Source organism: Phacochoerus africanus, chromosome 16, assembly GCF_016906955.1.
Source record: "Phacochoerus africanus isolate WHEZ1 chromosome 16, ROS_Pafr_v1, whole genome shotgun sequence".
NCBI lineage: Eukaryota > Metazoa > Chordata > Mammalia > Artiodactyla > Suidae > Phacochoerus > Phacochoerus africanus.
In genome coordinates this window covers 11431718-11457572 of record NC_062559.1, presented here as the reverse complement: position 1 = coordinate 11457572, position 25855 = coordinate 11431718, and the positions used below count along the sequence as shown (strand labels likewise).

At 40.6% G+C, this 25855-nt stretch overlaps 1 protein-coding gene across 1 annotated transcript in view; it reads left to right on the top strand.

Annotated features, from left to right (window-relative positions):
• The first annotated feature begins 17224 nt into the window (after positions 1-17224).
• AKR1D1 (aldo-keto reductase family 1 member D1) overlaps positions 17225-25855 on the top strand; it is a 46025-nt gene continuing 37394 nt past the window's right edge. Inside the window, exon 1 of the mRNA XM_047763211.1 lies at positions 17225-17376. Coding sequence (XP_047619167.1) covers positions 17284-17376 — 93 coding nt within the window. The 5' untranslated portion in view covers positions 17225-17283. The remainder of the gene's footprint in view (positions 17377-25855) is intronic.

The following is a 25855-nucleotide window of genomic DNA, read 5'->3' as shown; positions in this document are numbered from 1 at the left end:
TATCATTGAATTTCCTGGAAAGACCACTAGGTGCTACAAACATTTATTTTATTTACTTTATTTTTTTGTCTTTTTGCTATTTCTTGGGCTGCTCCCGCGGCATATGGAGGTTCCCAGGCTAGGGGTTGAATCGGAGCTGTAGCCACCGGCCTACGCCAGAGCCACAGCAACGCGGGATCCGAGCCGCGTCTGCAACCACGGTGCAGTGGTTAACAAATCCGACTAGGAACCATGAGGTTGTGGGTTCGGTCCCTGCCCTTGCTCAGTGGGTTAATGATCCGGCGTTGCCGTGAGCTGTGGTGTAGGTTGCAGACGCGGCTCGGATCCCGCGTTGCTGTGGCTCTGGCGTAGGCTGGTGGCTACAGCTCCGATTCAACCCCTAGCCTGGGAACCTCCATATGCCGCAGGGGCGGCCCGAGAAATAGCAAAAAAACAAACAAACAAAAAAAAGTAGGTAAAAATAATGAGGTTTCCATGGCATTTTCCAAATTTTCATTACTTTGGAACAATCGCACAAACTCTTTTGTTTATGAAACTTAAAATGAAAAGGGCAGGGGAGAGGGGGCAGCCCGATGAATCAAAAGGAAAATTTATCTCCCCAGGTTGATTATATATAAATAAATATATTAATACAAGTATATATCAATAATTGTATGCTTTTCAGGTTAACAGAAACATACCTATGTTTAAACGTCTGGTAAAATAACTGTTAAAAGATTTTTTTTTCCTCTGGGCTTTAAATATTCTTATCAGTTGGAAACAGTTGCATTTTATGGGATAAATTAAAGGCCCAGGTTATTGTCATCACATTTCCTTCACATACCACACTACCCATGGCTGAAGCATCTTGAACTCAACAATTCTCCTTCCACACCTGAGCAAGAAATGATTGTTTAACCTATGTTAGGAAATTACCTATGCCTTATCCAGATCTTTGAATGTTCCCTTTGGGCTAATCTTAGCTGATCCAAATTGGCCAAATGCGTATCTCCAGAACTACCTGGAGCATGATAGCAACCCTTGGCAACACTACACAAGGTGTGAAGTAAAGGTTCTGTAAATATGGATCTGTGAATTATTTCAGGACAGACGTACCAGCCTGTCAACAACGTTCAGCACTAATAATTGGGTTTATATGTACCATACTTTCTTAATCCATTCATCTGTTGATGGACATTTATGTTGTTTCCATGTCTTAGCTGTTGTGACTAGTGCTGTGAGGGTGCATGTATCTTTTTTAATTATGATTTTCTCTGGATATACACCCACGAGTGGGATTGCTGGAACCTATGGTAGTTCTATATTTAGTTTTCTGAAGTACCGCCATACTGTTTTCCATGGTGGTTGTTGATAGGGTCCTGCTGTACAACTATATCTAGTCTCTTCAGTAAGAACCTGATGGAAAATGAAGAAATAAAAAATGGGTGTGTATAGGTGGCTGGGTCACTTTGCTGTATAGTGGAAATTGAAGGAACACTGTAAATCAACTATACTTTAATAAACTTTTTTTAAAAATTGGATTTATAACTTCCATCTGATTTGGGGAGGGTTGCCAGTTCAGACTAGTCACATGGCAGGAATATGTCTGGGCCACCAGCTCACCTGGAAGAAGCTTTGGGCCTCTTGGCACCAAGGTGTTTCATACATGTAGCAGTGGAGGTGCAAAACCTGAAGACAAAGTTTATGCTGAGCAACCCGGAGGTGGAAGGGTAAAGAAGACTGCACCTGAGATCTCCAAGCCCCTCCCAATGCGTATTGTTCTTCTGCTATTATTGCTATAATATATAATATAGATATAGCTATAATATTGTTATACTATATCTGCTGTCTGTAGCATGAATATAAATTGAGTCCTGGAGTTCCCGTTGTGGCTCAGTGGTTAACGGATCCGACTAGAAACCATGAGATTGCGGGTTCGATCCCTGGCCTTGCTCAATGGGTTAAGGATCTGGTGTTTCTGTGAGCTGTGGTGTAGGTCGCAGACGCGGCTCAAATCCCACGTTGCTGTGGCTCTGGTGTAGGCCAGTGGCTACAGCTCCGATTAGACCCCTAGCCTGGGAACCTCCACATGCCGCAGGTGCAGCCCTGGAAAAAGACCAAAAAAAAAAAAAGATAAATTGAGTCCTATGAATCCTTTCAATAATTAAACAATCAAACATAATAATGCACCTTTTGGTAACCCTAGTTTAATTTTGTTCATTAATAGTTCATACTTAAACACAGAAACTGGATGTTGTTAAGCAAGTTAAACACCCAGATTCAAATTCACTGTTGGCATATGAGCCTTTCCCAAAAGAAAACTCACTTCAGATAAGAATTATCTGGGCCATCCTCCCAGTTGGCATGAAGAAAAAGAGACAATATTGATTCAATCACTATTTTCTAGTATGCTTTGATCATTCTTTGCTTATTTTTAAGATAAAGATGTTTTTTCTTGCCACCTTATTATTAAAAAACTTTGAAGAGTTTTACCTTTTACTCAAAAGCTTCATTGACCTTATCCTTAATCTTTACAAAAATGTAGAGAAAGCCAAGGAATTCCAAAACTGAAAATTGCCAAAGTTCTCAGAGACTGGAATTTCCATTTCTCAATTCCCATTAGTCTAATGACATAGGTTCTCCCTTTATGAGTTAATAACAGCCCACTTTGTACATTTAGAAGTTTTACTCTAAGACTTTGCCTGACTCTGCCTTAGCGCAAGCAGATATGACAAAATATTATTAATTTTATCATTAAACAGGTATGAGTGGCTTTCCCACATTAACCAGAAAAGCAGTCCCTGAATGAGCTGAAATCTGAAGACTGAGTCTCTGAAAAAGAAAACAAAGGGGAATTTGCTTTGAGCTCCAACAAATAGGACCTTATCAGGTACTGTTAATAATTAACACAGTAGTAGAACTCTAAGGTAGTGATCCATGGATTAGTATTTTCAATTAAAAAAAATACATCATTTTCTCAAGATCATGGGACTTCTATTTCATTGGTACACCTCAAACTGAGAGTTCTTTGAAATCTCCTGAAAGTAGACAGTCCCTCAAATTATAAGTTGACTCAAAACTCCCAGTTGAAACTACTGATTACATAGAGAGTTTCTGCTCAAATCTCTGGAACAGGATTCATTTTCAGGGACCTTGACACCCTTTTTCTTTGAGTCTGTTTTTCTTCTAATCATGCCTAATAGCATACACCGAAGCTCTCTGACAACTGACTAAAGGCTTCTTAGTATGCTCTTCCGTAATTTCATTTTCTTCCTTCTAAACCCACATGGTCTTTTGGGCCACTTGAGGAGAGGCAAACATTCTCCCAAATTTTTCTCAGACCGTAGTCATTACTGTAAATCTAATTAGTGGATCAATACCCATTTGATCCTATTTAAAAAAATTAATAGATTTTTAAAAAAACATTTTCAAGGTGGATTTCCTTATGCAGATTTCTTCTGAAAACTTCTCTCATGTTATGAATCCCAACATTCAACTTTGTAAAAGTTGTACTTTGTGTCTACATCAACACACCTAGTTTACTGGGAAACAGGAACCACCCTCACTGCAACAGTCAGTTTGCGCTCTTCAGGGTCCCTATAACCTGTTTCGCAGGAATTAACTTCATTCAAAATATGTCTGTCAGAGTTCCCTTCATGGCTTGGTAGTGAACCTGACTAGTATCCATGAGGACACAGGTTCAATCCCTGGCCTCCCTCAGTGGGTTAAGGGTCTGGCGTTGCTGTGAGCTGTGGTGTAGGTGGCAGATGCGGCTTGGACCTGGCATTGCTGTGGCTGGGGCTGTGATGTAGGCCGCCATCAGCAGCTGCTGCACCTATTTGACCCCTAGCATAAGAACTTCCAAATACCATGGGTGTGGCCCTTAAAAAAAAGTGAGTTCCTTTCATGGCTCAGCGGTTAATGAAACTGACAAGGATCTATGAGGAAGTAGGTTCAATCCCTGGCCTTACTCAGTGGGTTAAAGATCCAGCATTGCTGTGGCTGTGGTGTAGGCTGGCATCTGTAGTTCCAATTGGACCCCTAGCCTGGAAACTTCCATATGGGGCAGGTGTGGCCCCAAAAAGCAAATAAATAAATAAATAAATAAATGACAAGATGTGTATATGAGGTCCAGTGATTGGTTCACTTCTGTTAGGATAAGCAATATTTGTAGTTTCTATAGAATCTGTACCTCTCAAAATAATAATTTCTTATGTGGAGATTGCCACTAGAGGCCCATTGCACTGTTTTAAATTCATCAGCCAAGGTATTCATAGACAGTCACACAGCCCTTGATTTCTTCTTGGCTAACTAGGAGGGCATTTATGTCAGAACAAACAAACCATGATACACATACATAAATGCTAGAATAGACCCAGCTGGATTTTTTAGTGCATTTTTGAGAACTAGGTTTAGTCGTCTAGGCCCTTTGATTAACAGTGTTACAAAACTAATAATAATTTTTTCTGGTAATTGTCTGAACTTCAGTTGGTCAATGTATCCTGTTCTAGACTCTTTCTTTCTTTCTTTTTTTTTTTTGGTCTATTTAGGGTCACACCCTTGGCACATGTAGGTTCCCAGGCTATGGGTTGAGTCAGAACTGTAGCCACTGGCCTACACCACAGCCCAGCAATGCAGAATCCGAGCCAAGTCTGCGACCTACACCACAGCTCATGGCAACACTGGATCCTTAACCCACTGAGCAAGGCCAGGGATCAAACCTGCATTTTCATGGATACTAGTCAGATTCATTTCTGCTGAGCCACGACAGGAACTCCCTTTTCTAGATTCTTAAATGCAATTATATAATCACTTTCATATCAGATTATTCAACAACTCATTCCACAATAGAAGGACCAGAAGGTATCAACTCTTATTTGACTTAGAGGTAATATTTCCCAGATAATCTAACCATGATATCCTGACAACAAGAAAGAACTGAACATCAAAGATTAATATCCTGTAACCTGACTTTGTCCTTATCCAAAAGGCAGACTAACAAAGAAAAACAAGAAGATCTATTCCTCTCAGCTGGCAGCTGGCCTAGTTTTAATCTCTTGGTAATTGTTTCTTACTAAACAAACAATTTTGCAGGCTGTCAACATCAAATGAGGACTCTTCATGCCAGGATAGAATAAGAAAAAAATGAAGTCCATTCCATAATCATGTCTGAGTAGTGACACAGGCAACCACAAAAGGTACCAAATATCTCATCTTCATTAATGAGTAACTGCTACATCTTCTCCAGTGGTAACTCTTAGCATGCTCTGTTCCTTCTGCCTCCTAGATACAAATTGTTAAAGTACCCAATCACTCTATTGCCCCAGCTCTATGAAAATGCACATACACACACACAGAAATATCTGCATCCTCAAGCTTTCCACCCCAAGTTACCTAACGTATGCCCAGTTTCTACAAAAAGCCCATTCTTACTAAGGCATCCCATCCTTCTCAACAAACTACAAATCTTGCTACAGGAAGCTTATAAAACTAACTTCATTTGTATACAGGTATGTTCCCAGTGATCTTTGACTAACAGCATTACCAAATGATTGCTTAAATAGGACCAGGTAAAGCACCTGACATAGGAGACACTCAAGAAAATTTTTTTATCTTTTTTTTATTACTCAATGAATTTATTACATTTATAGTTGTACAGTGATCATCACAACCGAATTTTATAAGATTCCATCTCACAACCCCTATGCATTCCCCCCCCCCCAACCAAACTGTCTCCTTTGGAAACCATAAGTTTTTCAAAGTCTGTCAGTCTGTATCTGTTCTGCAAAGAAGTTCATTCTGTCCTTTTTTGAGATTCCACATGTCAGTGAAAGCATTTGATGTTGATCTCTTTGTCTGACTGACTTCACTTAGCATGATCATTTCTAGGTCCATCCCTGTTGCTAAAAAGCCATTATTTCTTTCCTTTTAATGGCTGAGTAATATTTCTTTGTGTATATGTCCCATATCTTCTTGATCCACTCCTCTGTCGACGGACATTTAGGTTGTTTCCATGTCTTGGCTATTGCAAATAGTGCTGCAATGAACACTGGAGTACATGTGCCTTTTTGAGTCGTGGTTTTCTCTGGGTAGATGCCTAGGAGTGGGATTGCTGGATCAAATGGTAGTTCTATGTTTAGTTTTCTGAGGCCTCTCCGTACTGTCTTCCACAGTGGTTTCACCAATTTACATTCCTGCCAACAGTACAAGATGGTTCCCTTTTCTCCACACCCTCTCCAGCACTTATTGTTTGTAGACTTTTGGATGATGGCCTTTCTGGCTGGGGTAAGGTGCTACCTCATAGTGGTTTTGACTTGCATTTCTCTAATAATGAGTGATGCTGAAGATCTTTTCATGTGTTTTTTGGCCATCTGTATGTCTTCTTTGGAGAACTGTCTGTTTAGATCGTCTGCCCATTTTTGGATGGGGTTGTTTGTTTTTTTGGTATGGGGCTGCAGAAGGTGTTTATAAATTTTGGAGATGAATCCCTTGTCAGCCGCTTCATTTGCAAAGATTTTCTCCCATTCTGTGGGTTGTCTCTTCGTTTTGTTTAGGGTTTCCTTTGCTGTGCAGAAACTTTGAAGTTTAGTTAGGTCCCATTTGTCTATTTTTGTTTTTACTGTCATTACTCTAAGAGGTGGATCTGAGAAGATGTTGCTGTCATTTATGTTGGAGAGTGCTTGGCCTATGTTTTCCTCTAAGAGTTTTATAGTGCCTGGTCTTATATCTAGGTCTTCAATCCATTTGGAGTTTATTTTTGTGTATGGTGTTAGGGAGTGTTCTAATTTCATTCTTTCCCATGTGGCTGACCAGTTTTCCCAGCACCACTTATTGAACAAGCCGTCCTTTCTCCGTTGTATATTCTTGCCTCCTTTGTCATAGATGAGTTGGCTGTAGGTGCGTGGGTTGAATTCTGGGCTTTCTATCCTGTTCACTGATCTATATTTCTGTCTTTGTGTCAGTATCATATGGTTTTGATGACGGTTGCTTTGCCGTATAGTCTGAGGTCAGGAAGCCTGATTCCTCCAGCTCCATTTTTCTTTCTCAGGATGGCTTTGGCTATTCTGGGTCTTTTGTGCTTCCAAACAAACCTTAAAATATTTTGTTCGAGTTCTGTGAAAAATGTCCTTGGTAATTTGATAGGGATTGCATTGACTCTGTAGATTGCCTTGGGTAGCATAGTCATCTTGATAATATTAACTCTTCCAATCCAAGAGCATGGTAGGTACGTCTTTCCATCTGTTTGTGTCATCTTTGATTTCTTTCATCGGTGTCTTATAGTTTTCAGAGTACAGGTCTTTTGTCTCTTTAGGTAGGCTTACTCCTAGGTATTTTATTCTTTTGGATGTGATGGTAGACGGGATTGCATCCCTAATTTCTCTTTCTGCTCTTTCATTGTTAGTATATAGAAATGCCGTCCATTTCTGTGTATTAATTTTGTATCCTGCGACTTTGCCAAATTCGTGGATGAGCTCTAACAGTTTTCTGGGAGCATCTTTAGGGTGTTCTAGGTATGGTATCATGTCATCTGCAAACAGGGATAGTTTTATTTCTTCCTTTCCAATTTGGATTCCTTTTATCTCTTTTACTTCTCTGATTGCTGTGGCCAGGACTTCCAAAACTCTGTTGAAGAGTAGTGGCAAGAGCGGACATCCTTGTCCTGTTCCTGATCTCAGCGGGAATTCTTTCAGCTTTTCACCATTGAGAAGGATGTTCATTGTGGGTTTGTCATATATGGCCTTTATTATGTTGAGCTAGGTTCCTGCTATGCCCACTTTCTAAAGGGTTTTTTTTATCAGAAATGGGTATTGGATTTTGTCAAAGGCTTTTTCCGTGTCTATTGAGAGGATCATGTGGTTTTCATTCTTCAGTTTCATGCTGATTGATTTGCAGGTATTGAAGAACTCTTGCATCCCTGGGATAAATCCCACTTGATCATGATGTACAATCCTTTTAATATATTGTTGGATTCAGCTTGCTAGTATTTTGTTGAGGACTTTTGTATCTACATTCATCAGTGAAATTGGCCTGTAGTTTTCTTTTGTTGTGATATCTTTGGTTTTGGTGTCAGGGTGATGGTGGCCTCATAGAATGAGTTTGGGAGTATACCTTCCTGTGCAATTTTTTGAAATAGTTTCAGAAGGATAGGTATTAGCTCTTCTCTAAATGTTTGCTAGAATTTGCCTGTGAAGCCTTCTGGTCCTGGACTTTTGAAGAAATTTTTATTACTGGGAGTTCCCTTCGTGGCTCAGGAGTTAACAAAACCAGCTAAGGATCCATGAGAATGTGGGTTTGATCCCAGGCCTCATTTGGTGGGTTGGAGATCTGGGGTTGCCATGAGCTGTGGTGTAGATCGCAGACCTGGCTCGGATCCCATGTTGCTGTGGCTGTGTCATAGGCTGGCAGCTGCAGCTCCAATTCAACCCCTAGCCTGGGAACTGTAGGTGTGGCCCTAAAAAGAAAAAAAATTACCATTTTTGTTGTTACAATTATTATTGATAATAGCTATCCAGTAAACAGATCTAATTAGCATTATAAGCACATTATATATATGGAGGTCTCAGTTTATTTTCAGCTAAGAACCCATCACTGTTTCCTTGAGGATTGGATTTGAGCCACATCTGAGCTACATCTGCAACCTATGCTGCAGCTCAGGCAATGCCAGATCCTTAACGTATTAAGAGAGGCCAAGGATCAAATCTGTATCCTTATGGAGACAGTGATGGGTTCTTAACCTGCTGAGCCACTATGGGAATTCATAAAAAGCCTTTTCTTCTTCCTAGCTTCTGGTTTTTGCCAGACATCTTTAGTATTCTTTGACTTGTAGATACATACTCCAATATCTGCCTTTATCATCACATGTCATTCTTCTAGTGTCCATATCTCTGTTTTCTTATAATACCAGTCTTTGGAGTAGAGTTCAGCCTTATCTATTATGACTTTTTTTCTTTTGACCAAGTAACAAGGAGATTGCAGAAAGGGAAGAATTTGGGAAAATGACCCCCACAATGTTGTTTTTGAACTACTCTTGGCTCATCCCTGAACTGTGTATGCTTGGATCTAATATTATTCAGTATATCAAAAACTTGGAGAAATGATAGACCACTGCCTATGTGTCAGATATGCTACCAGGTAGTGTGTACGCAAGATAAATCCAAAAATCGCTGCAAAATCTGAGAACTAAAAGAGAGAGAGGAACCACAGTGCGCAGAAGACAGGGGAACCTTGTGGCCTAAACCTAACCACACTGACTGCCTTCTACAGCAAAGCTATCAATGTTCCATAGGATATAAATAGGACTCAGTGTCTGAAAACCTAATATTCAAAACTTTCAATCTAATCTAAATTTACATTTCATGTGAAGAATGAGGAAAATTTAGATTTTTTTACTTTTTATGTAGGATAAAACCAAAAGATATCAATGCCAAGATGTTATAGAGATTGTAATCACTGACAACAGTGTTAAAGCAGCTATTACAAAAGTGCCTGACAATCAAGAATGCTCTTGAGGAGTTCCCGTTGTGGCTCAGGGGTTAACAAACTTGATTAGTATCCATGAGGACGTGGGTTTGACCCCTGGCCTTGCTCAGTGGGTTAAGGATCCAGTGCTGCCGTGAGCTGTGGTGAAGGTCGTAGACGTGGCTTGGATCCTGCATTGCTGTAGCTGTGGTGTAGGCTGGCAGCTACAGTTCCAATTCAACCCCTAGCCTGGGAACCTCCACATGGAGTGGGTGCGGCCCTAAAATGACAAAAGACCAAAAAAAAAAAAATAATAACACTCTTGAAGCCACTGTAAAAATAGAAAGTCTCAACAAAGACATTAAAAAAATAAGAAACAAACGTTATCATTGAGTAACGTTAACCTAAAGAACTCATTGGACTGGAACAACAGCAACTCTCATTCTTTGTTGGTGGGAATGCAAAATGGTATAGCCACTTTGGAAGACAGTTTGGTGGTTTTTTACAAAACTAAACTCATTCTTACAACATGATCCACCAGTCATGCTTCTTTGAATTTAACCAAAAGAGGTGGAAATTTATGTCCACACAATAATTTGCACACAAATGTGTATAGTAGCATTATTCATAACTGCCAAAACTTGGGTTCAACCAAGATGTTCCTCAGTAGGTGAATGGATAAAGAACCTATGGTACATCTGGACAAGGGAATATAAGTCACTACGAAAACGAAATGAGCTATCAAGCCATGAAAAGACATCTTTGGGGGAGACCTGGAGCGATCTTATATGCACGTTACTAAGTGAAAGAAGCCGATCTGAAAGCCTGTACGATTCCAACTACATGACGTTCTAGAAAAGACAAAACTTCAGAGACTTTAGAAAGATCAGGGGTAGACAGGGATTAGGAAAGGAAGGAGGAAGGAGGAACCAGAGCACTGTGGATTCTTAGGGCAGCGAAACTATTCCATATGAAACTGGAATGGCGGACACAGGATACAATATATTTTTCAAAGCCCATTGAATGTACAACACCAAGAGTTAACCCTAATGTAAACCATGGTGGATGGAGATGTGTCAGTATAGGTTCATCAGTTGTAACAAATGCACCGCTTTGGTGGGGGATGTTGATAGAGAAGCATGTCTGGGGGCAGGAAGTATGTAGGAACTCTTGTACCTTTGCTCAAATTGCTGTGAATGAAAACGTCTAAAAAAGAAAGTCTGTCTAAGAAAGAAAAAGAACTCAGTATATGAGCTCAGTAGCAAGATGGAGTAAAGAAAAAAGAAGACAGAGCTAAGATTAAGGGAACTTGATATCGATAGAAATAATCCAATCTCAAAACAGAAATAAAAAAGATTTTTAAAAAATGAATAAAAACTTAGAACAATCAGGGGAAAGCCTGAGGAAGAAAGAAGCTATTGCTTTGCAGGGAGAGGACTGTGGTGGTTTAAATTGCCTGCCTACCATCCTCGCCACCCCCAGGTGGAGGCAGCCATAAGAACTGCACCCACAGCAGGGTGCTAGTGCCAGAGGGAGCAATGCAGAATTTCTGAAAGAATTCTCCAAGGACTGGGGTTGTGGGTTCCAGCCCAGCTGGTTGCTCTCTGAAGGACTTGTCTTTATTTGCTTGACTCACATCATTCCTAGGTAGAGGGGCTGCCCGGGAGGCTTTTGCTGTATTCATTTAAAGGCAGAAACATTGGCTCTGTCAGCCTGGGGCTAAGGATAATAGGACAGACAACAGACTGAAACATCTAGGAAACAATAGATTGGGAAAAGAGGTACGTGGGGATGTAAGGGCTTTTAAAGGCTCCTGTGTATACAAGAGAATCAAGAAGCCCACACAGATTGTCAGGGCTGGGTATATCCCCAAAAAAGACCTGAGGAAATGCCAGGCTTTCACCTCTAACTGGCCTTCAGGCTCTGTGCAGGCTGGAAGTGAAGGCAAAGGCAGAGCCAGCCTGGCTAAGCCCTGAAGGAGTTCTGTACCATAGAACCGATCTGCAAAGACTCGCAAAGTATTCTTTCCTTTTTCCTCCAAGCATTGAAAAAGCACCCTGTCAAAATACTAGGTGTCCCCTAAGTTAATGGAACGCAGACTTCACATAATAAACAGTACAAAGTTAATGAAAATAATTTGGAGAAGTCACTAAACAAACAAAAAACATCAACCCACAACAAGTCCAGAAACAAACCCTGGGGAGGTGCAAAATCTGATTTCCGGAGTTGTCACCTTTTAATATTCAAAATCTCCAGGTTTAAACAGATGAAAATTAGGAAGCACACAAAGAAACAGGGAAGTATGGCTCATTCCTTGGGTGGAGCGGGGAATTAATAAGAAATTAATAGAGGAGTACCCATCATGGCTCAGTGGTTAATGAACCTGACTAGTATCCATGAGGACATGGGTTCAATCCCTGGCCTGGCTTAATGGGTAGGAATCTGGCATTGCTCTGAGCCATGGTGTAGGCCAGCAGCTACAGCTCCAGTTTGAACCCTAGCCTGGGAACCTCTATATGCCATGGGTGCGGCCCTAAAAAAGACAAAAAATAAAAAATAAAAAAAGAAATTAATAGAAACTGTCCATGAGGACACTCAGGAATTTAGACTTAACTTGTCAGAGACATTAAATCAACTCTCTTAAATATGCTAAAAGAGCTAAAGGCAGTCATGGAGAAAGAACTAAAGGAACCAGGAAAATATGTCTCGCCAAATTCCAAATATTAATAAAAAGATAGAAATTATAGAAATGAACCAAACAGAAATTCTGGAGATGTAAAGTACAATCATTGAAATGAAAAAAAATAACTGAAAGAGTTGCAACTGGAGATTTGAGCAAGCAGACGAAAGAGTCCATGAAGTTGATGATCAATTGACATCTGATTTAGGAAGTAAAAAGAGAAAAGAAGGGATGAAATAAACCAAACCTAAGAGATACATGAGACACTATCAAGTATACTAGCATATATATAACAGGAGTCCCAGAAGGAGAAGAGAGAAAGAAACAAAAAAGACTGCTTGAAGAAATAATGGCCCAGGAGTTCCCACTGTGGTGAACCGGAAATGAATCCAACTAGTAACCATGAGGTTGGAGGTTTGATCCCTGGCCTTGCTCAGTGGGTAAGGTTGCAAACATGGTTTGGATCATGCGTTGTTGTGGCTGTGGCGTAAGCCAGCATCTGTAGCTCCAATTTGACCTCTAGCCTGGGAACCTCCATATGCCACAAGTGTGGCCCTAAAAAGCAAAATAAATAAATAAATAAATAAATAAATAAATAAATAAATAAATAAATAAATAAAAAGAAAGAAAGAAAGAAAGAAAGAAAAGAAAAGAAAGAAAGAATGGCCCAAAATATCCCAGATTAGATGCAGATCACAAATCTAAACATCCAAGACTCAGTGAACTCCAAGAAGCATAAACCCAGAGAGATCAGCAGGAAGACACATTATAATCAACTTATCAAGTCCCAAAGACAAAGAGAGAATGTAGAATACAGCAAGAGATATTCTAGGTAATTAGTAACCCATTTTTCTTTGGAAACTGTATGCCAGAAAGCAGTGCATTGACATAGATAAAGCCCCCCAAAAAAGAAGTCAGCCAATAATTCTGTATCTGGCAAAAGAATCCTTTAAAAAAAATTAAGGAAGAAATTAGTACATTCCCAGATAAGCAGAATCAGAGGGAGCTCTTTACTAGTGGACCTGCACTATAAGAAATGCTCAACGGGGTCCTTCAGGCTGAGATAAAAGGGTACTTGAAATGATATGAAGAAACAAAATACAATGGTAAATATAGCTATATAGATAAATATAAAAACTGGTAGTATGGCATTTTTGCTTTGTAACTCCTCTCTTTTTTTCCCTATATGATTAAAAGACAAATAAATAAAACAGCAATTATAAATTTATCTTAATTGACCCACAATGTACAAGGATATAGTTTGCAAAAATAACAGCATAAAGCAGAGGGAAGATAGCATTTTGAAGGGTCAGAGTTTTTATACACTATTGAAATTAGCTTGGTATGATTTAAAACTTTATTCTTACAAAGTTAAAATGCAAATTGTAATCCCACGGTAAGCCCTACTACCAGTTTTTATATTTATCTATATAGCTATATTTACCATTGTATTTTGTTTCTTCATATCATTTCAAGTACCCTTTTATCTCAGCCTGGAGGACCCCGTTGAGCATTTCTTATAGTGCAGGTCCACTAGTAAAGAGCTCCCTCTGATTTTGCTTATCTGGGAATGTGCTAATTCCTTCCTTAGATTTTTTTAAAGGATTCTTTTGCCAGATACAGAATTATTGGCTGACAGTTCTTTTTTGGGGGGCTTTATCTATGTCAATGCACTGCTTTCTGGCATACAGTTTCCAAAGAAAAATGGGTTGCTAATTAAGGACTGAATTGTGTCTCCTCAAAATTCATGCATTGAAGCCCTAACTTCCAGTGTGGATAGTATTTGGAGATGGGGCCTTTGGGAGGTAATGAGACTTATATGAGGTCATGAGGGTGGGGTCTTCATTATGGGGTTTGTACCTTTATACGGAGAGACCAGAGCCCACATGCTCTCTCTCATCAGGAACTCATTGCCAATAGCTAGATCTTGGACTTTTGCAGCCTTTAGAACTGTGAGAAATAAATGGCTATTGTTTGAGCCACACAGTCTATGGTATTTTTTAATAGCAGCTCCAGCTAAGCCATCCAAGAAAAAAAAAGAAACTGGTTTAAGTATACAGAAAAAGAAACAAGATGGGAATCAGAAGAGTAAACTACAAAAAAAAAAAAAAAAAATCACTCCCTGAACAAGTTATGGAGGGATTAAGGAATAAAAAGAGAAGCAGACATATAAAAAACAAATAGCAAAATTACAGAGGAAATCTTTATCAGTAATTTACTTGAACTATAAATGGATTGAACTCTTCAATTAAGAAGATTGAAGGAGTTCCCGTCATGCATGGCGCAATGGAAATGAATCCAACTAGTAATCATCAGGTTACGGGTTCAATCCCTGGCCTTGCTCAATGGGTTAAGGATCTGGCATTGCCATGAGCTGTGAAGTAGGTCGAAGACACGACTTGGATCCTGCGTTGCTGTGGCTGTGGTGGAGGTTGCAGACATAGCTCGGATCTGGCGTGGCTGTGGTGTAGGCCGGTGGCTACAGCTCAGGTTTGACCCATAGCCTGGGAACCTCCATATGCCGTGGGTGCGGCCCTAAAAAGACAAAAAAAAAAAAAATCCATTAGGACTTTTGAAGACACAGACAAGTTGTTTCTAACACTTATATACAAAGCATATAAACAAAAATAGCTAAAACAGTTTTGGAAAAGAAGAATAAAGTTGGAAAAATTGCACTATATGATTTTTAAGGCCTAAGTAAGAATAATTAAGACAATGTGGTATCAGTGAAGGAAGAGACACATAAATCAATGAAACAAAGTAGAATCAAATGTAGCCAAATATGACCTTTGATTTTTAACAATGGTGCAAAATAAATTTAGTGAAGAAAGCATAATGTTGTCAACTAAATGGATTTGGAATAAAATATGCTTATGTAAAGGAAAACAAAACACTTCTACATAAACATGCTAGGTTATACAAAAATTTACTCAAAGTGTGGAGTTCCCGTCGTGGCGCAGTGGTTAACGAATCCGACTAGGAACCATGAGGTTGCGGGTGTGGTTCCTGCCCTTGCTCAGTGGGTTAACGATCCGGCGTTGCCGTGAGCTGTGGTGTAGGTTGCAGACACAGCTCGGATCCCGCGTTGCTGTGGCTCTGGCGGAGGCCGGCGGCTACAGCTCCGATTGGACCCCTAGCTTGGGAACCTCCATATGCTGCGGGAGCGGCCCAAGAAATAGCAACAGCAACAACAACAACAACTACAACAACAAAAAAGACAAAAAGACCAAAAAAAAAAAATTTACTCAAAGCGGATTATTGATCTAATGGACAACATTAAACTATATAAAACTTTTAGAGAAAAAATCGAATAAAACTTCTGTGACCTATGTTTAGACCAAAAAGACCTATGCTGAAACTCACAAAAAATTGAATACTATCAAAGTTACGATCTTTTGCTGCCTGAAAGACAGTCAAGAGAATGAAAAGACAAGCTACATACTGAGAAAAAAAATACTTGCAAACCATATATTCAGTAAAGAACATGTATCTAGATTTACTAAGAAATCTCAAAACTCGACACTGAGACAAACAACTCCATTAAAAAAAAAATGGCAAACGGAGTTCCCGTCGTGGCGCAGAGGAAACAAATCCAACTAGGAACCATGAGATTGTGGGTTCAATCCCTGGCCTCGCTCAGTGGGTCAAGGATCCGGCGTTGCTGTGAGCTGTGGTGTAGGCCAGCAGCTATAGCTCCGATTAGATCCCTAGCCTGGGACCCTCCACATGCCTCAGGTGTGGCTCTAAAAAGCAAAAACAAAGAAACTGGCAAAAGACTTGAACAGGCACTTCACCAAGAGGAGATATAGATGACAAATAAGTCCATGCATAAGTTAAACATCATTATCCACAATGCAAATTAGCAATGCAAATTAAAATAACAATGAGATACCATGACAAACCTATCAGAGTGACTAAAATTTAAAAATACAGGAGTTCCTGTTGTGGTTCAGCAGTAACAAACCTGACTGGTATCCATGAGGACAAGAGTTCGATCCCTGGCCTCACTAAGCAGGTTAAGGATCTGGCATTGCCGTGAGCTGCAGTGTAGGTCGAAGATGTGGCTCGGATCAGGTGTGGATCAGGTGTGGCGTGGTATAGGCTGGCAGCTGTAGCTCCAATTTGACCCTTAGCCTAGGAACTCCCATATGCTGCACGTGCAGCCCTAAAAAGCAGTAAATAAAATTATAAAGCAGTCAACAAAATAATAAAAATTAAAATTAAAATACCAACAGTACCAAGTGCTGTCAAAGGTGCAGAAAAATGCATTGCTACTGGGGGTGCAAAGTGGGGGTTTTTCATTCAGAAAAGCAGTTTGGCGGCTTCCTACAAAGTTAAACACACCACATGACCCAGCAGTCTCACTCCTGGGTATTTAGCTGAGAGAAATGAAAAGTAATGTTTACGCAAAAACCTGTATACAAATATTTATAGCAGCTGTATTCGCAGTCATCAAAAACTGGGAACAAACCAGAGTCCTTCAAATTGAGAAACAAACTGTGCTTATATAGTTAATGTATATATACATTATATACACACACATTATATACATTATAATGTATATATACATTACTACTCAGCAACAAAAAGAAATAAGCTGTTGATACAAGCAACAACCTGGATAAATCTCAAAGACATTATGCTGAGTGAAGGAAGCCAGTCTCTGGAATCCCCATGTGGCTCAGTGGGTTAAGTAATCAACATTGTCACTGCAGCAGCTTGGGTCACTGTTGTGGCATGGGTTCAGACCCCGGCCTGGGTATTTCTAAAGAGACACAGCCAAAAAAAAAAAAAAAGGAATGAAAAAGAAAAAATAGCAAAATTTCCCTTATTATTTAAGAGATTTTACCATAAGTTCTGTTACTTGCCAACAAAAGCATCCTAACTGACAGAGGCCAGGTAGGTTTGTTTCCTTTTACTTTGAAGATCATTTCTTTGCGGAGAAATAAGCAGAAGATCTCAGTAGGTTATTATTTACATGCCTCAGATAAGTTCAAAGGACAACCTCAGTTAGGATTTCTGAAACAACACGGGGTGGGGGCGGAATTGAGAAATCTCTTCCCTCCCACTGCTCCTCCCTCTGACCTCTTTTCTTTGATTAAATAAAGGCTTTTCTGTGGAGTTCAGAATCATTTCTAGAAATTTGAAACTTCAGACTCTCCAAGATGTACCTCAGTGCTGCACATCACCGCATCCCTCTTAATGATGGAAATAGCATTCCTATCATTGGACTTGGCACCTTCTCAGAACCTAAACTGGTAAGCTTATCTTTTTTAAAAACGCATTCCTAAAGGATAATCTGTAATTTGTTGTGAGTGGATTTCATTGATTTACTCTTCGTAATAGTGCATGCAACCCCAAAAGGACTGCTGTTTGGCTAAATGAGTATTGGGCCAAAGCAGTTTAGGATTTAAAAGTCTTGGCTTAAAGAATGAGATTTATCTGCTTCCTTTACAAAAATCCAGCTGGTTGTTGATTATTAGATTGATCTAAGACACGTGAAATTTCTGAATTTATGGTTTGTGATTCCTTTGTGTGTGTGTGTATCTTTTTAAGGCCGCACCCGGGCACATGGAGGTTCCCAGGCTAAGGGTTGAATCAGAGCTGCAGCTGCTGGTCTATACCACAGCCACAGCCACAGCCACAGCCAAGCCAGATCTGAGCCGTGTCTACCATCTATAGCTGTAGCTTGTGGCAATGCTGGATCCTTTAACCCACTGAGCAAGGCCAGGGATTGAGCCCACATCCTCATGGATACTAGTCAGCTTCTTAACCTGCTGGACCACAGTGGGAAATCCTGGTTTGGGATTTTTTTTAAAGTTCATATTGGAGAATTTTTAGTTCAGTTCAACAACACTTCTAGTGAAAACTTACCATGTATGAATTACTAGGCTATAGAAGCTTCAAATATAAAGAGAATAGAGTCTCTGTTGTCCAGGGTTTAAAAATCAAATTGAGGAGAGAAACTCTTTAATAACCAATCAGAGGACAATGAAGAGTAAACAAGAATGGTAAGCAATATTTTTCCTGATAACACAAGAAAGGGAATAGTTAAATTTGACTTTGAGGACCTAAGTGGGTTTCCACTAAGAAACAGAAAAGCTTCTACTTGTAGGAAAATATATTTCTGCTTTCCACATTGCAGTGCAACATTTAATGCTGATTACCAGAATAAGCCAGTGATATGTCTAGAAATGACATGGAAATTTGAATGATAATGTATGCATGAGCTCTGTAAAGCTAAGTATGGTTTAGTTAGGCAGAGAAGCAGAGCTGATGCAGGCCACTTTAGGCAGAAAGAGAAGCATAGAGACACAAGGATATGAATCTGATTATGCCTACACCACAGCTCGTGGCAAAGCTGGATCCTTAACCCACTGAGCAGAGCCAGGAATTGAACCCACGTGCTCGTGGATACTAGTTGGGTTCATTACCACTGAGCCACGATGAAAACTCCAAGCTGCATATTTCTAACTATGACTTTTTATGTGTATTTCCATATATGAAAGTGTCTAAGAATAGACATAAAGTACTTAGGATAGGGAGGTAGGTAGATAGATTGATAGATGGGTCTAGTATATGAATAGGATTATGTCACACCTCTGCTTAATTATTTCACTGGCTCACTGTCAGTTATATGGCTCCTTACTTGCACTTCTATCATTCTATCCATCTGTCTCTTGAAGCTCAGTAGGGCTCAAAGTGCTGCATCTACCAATAAATATTATTAAGTGCCTACTGTGTGTCTAGTGATATTAAATACTGCAAGTTGGAGATATTCAAAAGTAGGCATGTGTCATTTCCCAAAAAGTGTTGTAACTCACTTCAGAAGATAAAACATACACCAATTAGAGAATATGACATTAGAGGAATACTCGTGGGAGTTCCTGTTGTGCCTCAGTAATAACAAACCTGGCTAGTATCCATGAGGACTCGGGTTCGATCCCTGGCCTTGCTCAGTGGGTTAAGGATCGGGCATTGCCATGAGCTGTGGTGTAGATCACAGGTGTGGTTCAGATCCTGAGTGGCTGAGGCTGTGGCGTAGGCCAGTAACGACAGCTCCGATTAGTCCCCTAGCATGGGAATTTCCTTATGCCATGAGTATGCCCCTAAAAACCAAAAATAAATAAAAATAAAAATAATAAAATAAATAGAAGTGGACATTGTGCCTGCACAAACCACATGTGTGAGCAGAAATACAGAGCTAATCGTCTGTCTCACAAAATCTGAAACTCTAATGGGAAGAATACCCACCATGGGAGATTTGGAGAGAGGGCGGTGGGAAAACTGAAATGTATGAATTATCTGTGTGATGTTTCCTATGACAGCTTCCCAGAATGTTTTCATACAGGGATGGAATAGGCTATAATAACCTCCCAAAAGATCTCCCTTTTTTCTCTCCTATAGGTCTGTGTTAGAAAATCTCTCTCTCTATAGCTCTGAAAAAATCCAATAGGTGAGAATTTGGAGTATTATTCCTTTTTTCTACCTCGATAGAAATTAATACGGTTTTTATACACTTCAGTCCATGAGTTAATAACCAATATTTATCAAAAACTTCAAGTAAAATTCAAGAATGTTACCAAGTGTGCAAATGATACAAATCTAGGACCAAGGGTGAATATCTGGAAAATGGGCAAAAATTCAGTTCAATACTTTATCGTGTGCCTACCATAGGTGGGGCATTTTTCTAGGTAACGTGGGGAGGATTACAACAATGGGCTAGAAACAAGGGATTTAAAATCCAAAGCAGGAGGTCCCATCGTGGCGCATCAGAAACGAACCTGACTAGTTACCATGAGGTTTCAGGTTTGATCCCTGGCCTCGTTCAGTGGGTTAAGAATCTGGCTTTGCCACGAGCTGTAGTGTAGGTCACAGACGCAGCTCAGATCTGATGTTGCTATGGCGTAGTCCAGCAGCTATAGCTCTGATTGGACCCCTAGCCTGGGAAACCTCCATATGCCCTTGGTGTGGCCCTAGAAAGCACAAAAAAATAAAATGAAATAAGTGGTTTACGAGGGATAACACTTATTAAAGGATGAAAAAAAAAACTGAAAAAATCTAGTTATGGGTTAGGTCAGGTAACACCAAGGTATGGGAAAAGAGTGGCCTAGGAAGGTAGATTGGGGTTGTACTGATCAGTATCCCTTCCTGCGTGGCCCTGGTTACGATTTCCATAGCTGCAAGCAGTTTTCACAAAGTGAGGAGTGAGCTGGATGTGTTGCATTTGGGACACAGGAGAGGTGATTCCAGGCTCTTGATGACTAGTACCAAGGAGGAGCCTGAAACTTCAAGTCCATCCTGCCCCTGAGCTGGAGGAGGCTGGGGGCACAAGTGTCAGGACCCCTTCTCAGGAATATACCATCTTGTAGATATTCCTTGTTTTTCCTCAATGCCCATTTCATTCTGACCTGCTGCTCCTCTCCAACTAAGCAATCTTGTTGCACCTGGAGAAGGCAAGCCTTGTTCTTGCACCAAGTTTTTGGTTTTTTGTTTGTTTGTTTGTTTGTTTTGGCTTTTTAAGGCTGCACCCAGGGCATATGGTAGTTCCCAGGCTAGGGGTCAAATTGGAGCTGCAGCTGCTGGCCTATACCCCAGCCACAGGAATGCAGGATGCGAGCCACATATGTGATCTATAGCTGCAGCTTGAGGCAATGCTGGATCCTTTAACCTACTGAGCAAGGCCAGGGATCGAATCCACGCCCTCATGGATACTAGTCGGATTCGTTACCACTAAGCCACGATGGGAACTCCTGGTTTGATTTTTTCAATCTGTTTTTAAGCTGAGGACGAGGTGTTAAAGAAAATTAATTAATGACTCTTGTTAAAGCACGGTCAAGACAAATTTATTCAAAGGGGAAAATGTCATGATAGGTATAGGGGCCACTGGGATGGAATTTTGCAGTGGGAGAGAAAGATTGAGGTCAACTCTGCAAACATGGGCAAGCAAGAATTTATGATCAAGGAGCAGGGTCAGGGTCAGTGGGTAGAAAATTACTAAGAGGAAAACATCAGGGATTAAGGGGCAATTTTGGCCAAACTGACCTAACAGGCTTCTTGCTGAAGACAGGACTGGGTGCCTAGACATTACCTGGGGCATGGTAGATGATGAAGAACCTGACTGGAATCGAATGTGATCAGATAATAGAGAGTGAGTGATTGTGGCTAAACTGACTTAGCAGGATTCTTGCTAAGCTTGGACAGAGCAGAGATGGGCATGCAAGTCCATGTTAGAAAAGAGTTCAAAAGAGCCTGATTATTTCAGTTATTATATTTTGCATCTCTGCTTGTGTAATCCTTTTTTTTTTAATTTTTGTTTTTGTTTTAGGGTTTTTGTTTTGTTTTTGGTTTTTTTTTTTTTTTTTTTTTTTTTGGTTTTTAGGGCCGCACCCACGGCATATTGAGGTTCCCAGGCTAGGGGTCGAATTGGAGCTACAGCTGCTGGCCTACACCACAGCACAGCCATGCCAGATCCAAGCCACATCTGTGACCTATACCACCGCTCACAGCATTGTCGGATCCTTAACCCACTGAGTGAGGCCAGGGATTGAACCTGCAACCTCATGGTTACTAGTCAGATTCATCTCTGCTGCACCCCAACAGGAAACTCTTGCTTGCTTAATCCTTAAGTCTATTTCTTTGCTCAGTGTTTCTTATAATTTATCAATCTTTGCCTCCAGTTTATTTCCAGGATCTTGAATCATCTTTTCATATCATCAGTCTAAAGTCTTTGGGGAGGCTGGTTATCTCCAGATCACTTAGCTGTTTTTCTGGAGTTTTTTCTTGCTCCTTTATCTGAGTCATAATTCTCTGCCTTTTCGTTTTGTATAGATTTTTGGTGTGGTCTCCTTTTTGCAGACAATAGAGTTGTAGCCTCTCTTACTTCTAATGTCTGCTCCCCTTGTGGCTGAAGTTGGTATAGGGTGGGGCTTGCTGTAGGCTCCCTGATGGGAGGGACTGGTGCCTGCCCCCTGGTAGGTGGGGTGATTTCTGTTTCTGGTGGGTGGGGCTTTGGCTCTGGTGAGATTAGAGGCCTGCAGGTGAGGATGGGGGGCAGATCTTTGGACAGCCTGTTTGCTAAGGGATGGACCTGTGTTCCCACCTGGATTATTGTTTGGGCTCATTATTATTTTCAGCCCTGATGGGTGGGGCCAGATTTTTCCAAAATGGCCACCTCTACAGGAGCACACACTGTTAATTGTTCCCGAGACCTTTGTCTCCAATGTCCTTCCCCCATAATGAGCCACAGCCACCCCTGTTTTCCCAGGAGATCCTCCAAGAACCACAGTCAGGTGTGACCCAGATTCCTTTGGAGTCTCTGCTCTGCCCTGGGATGCAGTACACATAAAAGCCTGTGTGCACCTTTCAAGAATGGAGTCTCTGTTTCCCCCAGTGCTGTGAAGCTCCTGTGCAGAAGCCCCACTGGCCCTCAATGCCAAATGCTCCTGGGGCTCCTCCTCCCAATGCCTGATCCCCAGGGGTGGGACCTGATGTAGGGCTCAGAACTCTCCATGCCAAGGGTGAGTCTCTACAATATAGTTACTTTCCAGTCTGTGGGCCTCTCCCCCTCCTACCATCTTGATGTGGCCTCCTCCTTGTCTTCTGGAATAGAGTATCTTTTTTTGATAGTTTGCAGTCTAACTGGTTGTAATTTTGTTGCTTTTATGAGAGAAGGTGAGCTCCAGTCCTTCTATTCTGCCATCTTAATCCCATCTGGGCCAAAAGAGCCTGATTAGAGTTTTGTCAATGAAAGAATCTTCGTGAAGGTTGAGAGTGTTCTTGAAGTCTCCATCTAAAGGGACCAGGGACCAGACAGGAAGCAGAAATAAGTGGTTCTGGAGAGCCAAATCATTGCTCAGTTAGGCTCTGCTTTCTCATATTGAGAGTAGATATGAGTGCAAGATACGCTTTATTTTCTTCTAGGCTAAGAAGCAAAACAGAACAACAAGATAAGCAAGGAATACTTAGGAGATTGTTCCCAGAACAAGATGTAATAATTAAAGTGCTTAGCATCCTTTACAAGGACAGCAGAGTTCCCTGGGGGCCTAGCAGTTAAGGATCAGTGATTGGCACTGCTGTGGCATGGGTTCAGTCCCTGGCCTGGCAACTTCCACATGCCAAGGCCATGGGCAAAAAATGTGAAATAAATGAAGTGAATAAATGAATAAGAATGGCAATATCTCCTCTACAACCAATTGTCATATGCAAACAAAAGTCCAGTGGGCCTGATCTTCTCACATCTTTCAGAGAATATTGTAAAATAATTAGGGTTTTTTTTTTTTTTTTTGGTCTTTTTGTCTTTTCTAGGACCGAACCTGCGGTATATGGAGGTTCCCAGGCTAGGAGTCTAATCGGAGCTGTAGTCACTGGCCTACGCCAGAATCACAGCAATGCAGATCCAAGCCACATCTGTGACCTACATACACCACAGCTCACAGCATTGCTGGATCCTTAATCCACTGAGCGAGGCCAGGGATCAAACCCGAAACCTCAATGGTTCCTAGTAGGATTCGTTAACCGCTGAGCCACAACGGGAACTCCAGTAATTAGTAATTTTTAAGTGATGGCAACATATGTATGTGTGTATATATATGTATATATATATATATTTTTTTTTAAATCTTTTTAGTCAGATTCGTTTCCACCGAGCTAGGATGGGACCTCCTCATTTATAATTTTGTGTAATGTTAAATGGGCTAGCATTTTGAGGGTCAAAAAAATAACTTAGCTTTGTTTGTGCTTTTAGTAGAGTGAGTATCCTGAGCTCCTTGCAGTTCCTGTGACACTCAAACTCCTGCCACAGAAAACTTGGCTCTTAGAAATCAAACATCTGACTTCTGCATTTTGTTATGTCATTCCTCTCCAGAGGCCATGAATGCTGCATGTTAAACTGCAAAAAAAAATGTTTCGGTGGTGGGGTAGAGGGTAACAAAAAATAACAGGGGAGAAAAACATAAATTCATGTTTCAAAGCTATTTGCCTGCCAAAGTTAAATCGAATTAAAATGAGAAGAGACAAAATAAGTAGAAATCAAGTAAGAAGGCTTCTGTAATAAATCATACAAAAAAATGATAAGGACTTGAACTTGATTAGTAGTTATGAGGAAAATAATTTGATTGGAGCCTAGAAAAGAAGTAAGTTGACAGAAAGCTACAAATCACAGAAATAGACTCTACAAAGCTTGGCAACTGATTAGATTCAGACAAAGGAGAGCAAGTGGTAGATCCCAGGCCAAAAAAAATGATATTTCAGAGTCCTCGTGGATACTAATCGGGTTCATTACTGCTGAGCCACAACAGGAATTCCCAAGAGATCAATACTTTTAATGCTATCATCTGGGCAACCACCACCTAGATCCAAAATTAAAACAGACCAAACTGTAGAAACCTTCCCAAGCCGAAACCCTTCCTCCCTCGATGGATTGGTGATCTGGGATTAGCGTATTTCCACTGAGGCATGTGAAATGACTGGTCAGTGGGGACCTGCCATATAGCACAGGAAACTCTACCCAATATTCTGTGATGATCTATTTGGGAAAGTAATCTGAAAAAGAATGGATTGTGTGTATATGTATAACTGAGTCATGTTGTTGTACAGCAGAAATTATCACAACACTGCAAATCAACATCAATAAAACTTAAAAAACTGAAAATGCAAAACCAAACCAACCCCTTCCTCCCTCAAGAGGAAGTTGGCCTTCTAACTTTGAGGGCAATTATTTTCTTACTTTTTTTTTTTTTTTTTTTTTTTTAGGGCTGCGCCTGCGACATACAGAAGTTCTCAGGCTAGGGGTTGAATCAGAGCTACAGGTGCCGGCCTACACCACCACCAGAGCAATGCAGGATCCAAGTCGAGTCTGCAACCTACACCACAGTTCAGGGCAACACCAGATCCTTAACCCACTGAGTGAGGCCAGGGATCAAACTCTTGTCCCCATGAATACTAGTCAGGTTTGTTAACTGCTGAGCCACAACGGGAACTCCTGGATTTACTCACCTAACAACTTTCATTTATAACATGTTAATCGCCTTTATTGTGTTGTACATGACATCCCTAGGACTTGTTTGTCTTTCGCCTACTTTCATCTAAATCCCCCTTCTTTCACCACCCCCCACCTCTAGCAGCCACAAATCTGATCTTTTTTTTCCGTGAGTCTGTTTTTCTATCCATTGACCTACAACACCGTGTTAGTTCCTGGGACACAATGTAGTGATTTGATATTTCTAGATATTTCAAAATGATCACCAATCATAAATCTAATAACCATTTGTCACCGTACAAAGATATTGCAAAATTATTGGCTATCTTCTCCGTACTGTACATTTCATACCTGTGACTTATTTGTTTATTGCTTTTTAGGGCCACACCCTTGGCATATGGAGATTCCCAGGCTAGGGGTCAAATCAAAGCTACAGCTGCTGGCCTATGCTACAGTCACAGCAACTCGGGATCCGAGCTGTGTCTACCACATACACCACAGCTCATGGCAACACTGGATTCCCAACCCACTGAGCAAGACCAGGGATTGAACCTGCAACCTCATCTTTCCTAGTCGGGTTCATTAACCACTGAGCCACAAAGGGAACTCCCTGACATTTATTTTGTAGCTGAGAATTTCTACCTCTTAAATCTCCCTCACCTATTTCTCTCCTCTCCTCTGACAACCATTTGTTTGTATATAAGTGAAATCATACAATATTTGTCTTTTTCTGGCTGACTTATTTCACTTAGCAAAGA